Source organism: Pterocles gutturalis, unplaced genomic scaffold (assembly GCF_000699245.1).
Source record: "Pterocles gutturalis isolate BGI_N339 unplaced genomic scaffold, ASM69924v1 scaffold34071, whole genome shotgun sequence".
Classification (NCBI taxonomy): Eukaryota; Metazoa; Chordata; class Aves; order Pterocliformes; family Pteroclidae; genus Pterocles; species Pterocles gutturalis.
In genome coordinates, this window is record NW_010101532.1 from 1 (window position 1) to 3,413 (window position 3,413).

General features: G+C 53.9%; 1 protein-coding gene across 1 annotated transcript in view; it reads right to left on the reverse strand.

Annotated features, from left to right (window-relative positions):
* Nucleotides 1-423: 423 nt before the first annotated feature.
* The window catches only part of DGUOK (deoxyguanosine kinase), a gene marked incomplete at both ends in the record, with an annotated part of 3,278 nt that continues 288 nt past the window's right edge, over nt 424-3,413 (reverse strand). Inside the window, 4 exons of the mRNA XM_010083780.1 lie at nt 424-513; nt 1,446-1,594; nt 1,691-1,806; nt 2,762-2,909. Of these exons, the coding sequence (XP_010082082.1) occupies nt 424-513; nt 1,446-1,594; nt 1,691-1,806; nt 2,762-2,909 (503 nt within the window). The remainder of the gene's footprint in view (nt 514-1,445; nt 1,595-1,690; nt 1,807-2,761; nt 2,910-3,413) is intronic.

Consider the following 3,413-nt stretch of genomic DNA (forward strand, 5'->3'; position numbering starts at 1 on the left):
TCATTTGGTTTTTAATTTAAGGGGGAAAAAAATAAAATTAAATAATAAAATATGGGGGTTCGAGCCGACGATGATGCTCCATCGGAATTTACCCATTAAATCCATCCCGGCTCCAGCCCCCCCAGCCTGGGGAGGCCCATCGTTCAGGAGGGGGGTCACGGTATGACCGGGTCCCCCCCCAAGTGCGTGGGGAGTGCGGGGAGCGCAGCGCGTCACCCCGAAACTCATCACCCGCCTGCGCCTCCGATTATCCGCCTAAGAAGCATCCCGTGCTGCCAGCGCCCCAAATCCGCCCCTCGTCCCACATGAAAAAAAGGAGCGAGGGGGACAGCTGGGGACCAGGATTTGTCCCTCGTCCTGGTGTCGGGATTTTCGTCCGGAGGTTGTGCCAGTGATGCCGCGTTGCTGGCTCAGCACGGGTACCGGTGGCTGGGGGGCTGCCACCGCCGCTCAGCGAGGGTCGGGGGGCGATGGCGAAGTTTGGGATCGCAGCGCCGTGGTGAAAGCCTCCACCTGCAAGATTGGGATGATGGAGAGCACGGCACCGGGATGGCACTGGGATGGTGCCAGGATGGTGCTGGGATAGTGCTGGGATGGCACTAGGATGGCACCAGCACGGTACTGGGGTGGCGCCAGGATGGCGTCAGGATGGCAGCAGAATGGCATTGGGACGGTGCCAGGATGGCACCGGCAACGGCAGTGGCATGGCACTGGGATAGGACTGGGATGGGACCAGCATGGTGCCGGGACAGCACCAGGATGGCACCAGAATGGCACTGGGACAGCACCAGTACAGCACCAGGATGGCGCTGGGATGGCGATGGCAAGGCGGCAGGATGGTGCCAGCACAGCACCAGGATGGTACTGGGATGGTGCCAGGATGGCACTGGGACAGCACCAGAACAGCACCGGTATGTCACTGGGATGGCACCAGGATGGCACTAGGATGGTGCCAGCATGGTACTGGGATGGCACTGGGATGGTGCTGGCATGGCACTGGGATGACACCAGGATGGCACCGGCAATGGCACTGGCATGACACTGGGATAGAACTGGGATAGGACCAGCATGGTGCTAGGACGACACCAGGAGGGCACCAGCACAGCACTGGCACGGTGCTGGGATGGCGCTGGGATGGTGCCAGGATGGCACTGGGATGGCGCTGGCATGGCATCAGGATGGCGCCGGGATGGCACTGGGATGGTGCTGGGATAGTGGCAGGATGGCACTGGGATGGCACTGGCATGACACCTGGATGATACTGGGACGGTGCTGGGATGGCACTGGGATGGTGCCAGGATGGCAATGGGACGGCACCGGAATGTCACTGGAATGGCCCTGGGATGTCCGAGGTTCAAACCATCTTGGACCAAAGGTGTGGAAATTATTTTTTCCACGACAAAATGCAGCAGAGGCGGAGGCTCGGAGGTCAGCGCGGCTCTGACCGCAGTCCCGGCGCTCCCGGCAGTGCGACGTCACCTCGGCCGTGCCCACCTGCACCATGAGGCCGTCCCGCACGCCCGCGTCGCGCTCAAAGTCCTTGTCCACATCCAGCACCAGGACGGGTGCGTCCTTCACGTCGGCAAAGTGGACCCTGCGGACGGGAGGGTGAGAAGGGGTTCAACCAGAGAAACCCCCCCAGATGGGGGGGGTCATCACAAATCCACGGCGGGGACGCATCCGGACTCACTCGGTGGTTTTCTCCACCAGCCAGTGCTCGTGTTGGGCGTGGAGCTGCTGCAGGTACCCCAGCTGGACACCCCCCTCCTCGCTGCGCGCCCGCCGCCGCAGCCGCTCCAGGCATGTCTGCGCCCACCGGAGATAGTGGTTAACAGGAGAGACGGGGGTTAACGGGATCACGGAACCACAGAATGGTTTGGGTTGGATGGGACCTTCAAGACCATCGAGTTCCCGCTCCTCCAGTCCAGCAATTTTATCGTTAAACCCCAACATTCTGGCAATTTTTGGTTCAACCCAACATTCCGGCAATTTATGGTTAACCCCAAAATTCTGCCAGTTTATGGTTCAACCCAACATTCTGCCAATTTACAGCCAAAACTCGACATTCTGCTAATTCATGGTCAATCCCAACGTTTTGGAAATTTACGGTTCAACCCAGCATTCTGCCAATTCATGGTTCAACCCAATATTCCGGTAATTTATGCTTAAACCCCCAAAATTCTGCCAATTTATGGTTCAACCCAACATTCTGGGAATTTACGGTTCAACCCAACATTCTGGGAATTCATGGTCAAACCCAACATTCTGGGAATTTACGGTTAAACCCAATGTTCTGCCAATTTTTGGTTAAACCCAACATTCTGCCAATTTTTGGTTAAACCCAAACATTTCGGCAATTTATGGTAAACCCCGACATTCTGCCAATTTTTGGTTAAACCCCAACATTTCGGCAATTCATGGCAAAACCCGACATTCTGCCAATTTTTGGTTAAACCCCAGCATTTCGGCAATTCATGGTAAAACCCGATATTCCGCCAATTTACGGTTAAACCCAAAATTCTGCCAATTTACGGTGAAACACAAAATTCCACCAATTTATGGTTAAACCCAGCATTCTGCCAATTTACGGTTCAACCCCAACATTTTGGAAATTTATGGTTAAACCCAACATTCTGGCAATTCATGGTCAAACCCAACGTTCTGCCAATTTACGGCTCAACCCCAACATTCTTTAAATTGACGGTTAAACTAAACACTCTGGCAACTGAACATGGGGCAGGAGGGTCTCACCGGCACCCACCTGCGGCGTCGCCCGCAGGTAGAGGAAGCCGTGGAGCGCGGTGCGGGGCCGCAGGTGCTGCAGGAGGAACCCGTGCCAGTCCTGGTAGATGCCCCACTCCAGCGCCTGCAGGTGCCCGGCTTCAAAGAGGTTCTTGGCAAAGACGTACCTGGGGAGGGGATGGAGAGAGGGGACAGGGTGGTGACACCACCGGCAGCGCGACATCCAAGCCACCCCACACCCAGGCAGCTTCACGCTCATTTTTTTCACCTTTTGTACAGCAAATAGGAGCCACAGGTAAAATTGTTGAATTTTAAACTGGTTCAATTAAGGTGGAAGTCCTTCATTTGCTGGCAAAATTAAATTAAATTAAAAATTTAAAAATCTATGATTCTAAATTATGGTGGAAACCCTTAATTTGCTGGCTAAATTAAATTAAATTACATTAAATTAAAAATTCTATAATTCTATGATTCTATGATCCTAAACTAAGGTGGAAATCCTTAATTTGAGGCTGAGTGATATTTGGGGACGTGGAGCCACCTGGAACGGCTCAACCACCCATCACCCAAGGGATTTTGAGCTGACTGAGGACGTGGCAGCCACAAGAAAAATTATTTTGGGGATAACAAAGCCCCAAATTATCCAAAAATTGCATTTGCGTAATTAAGCA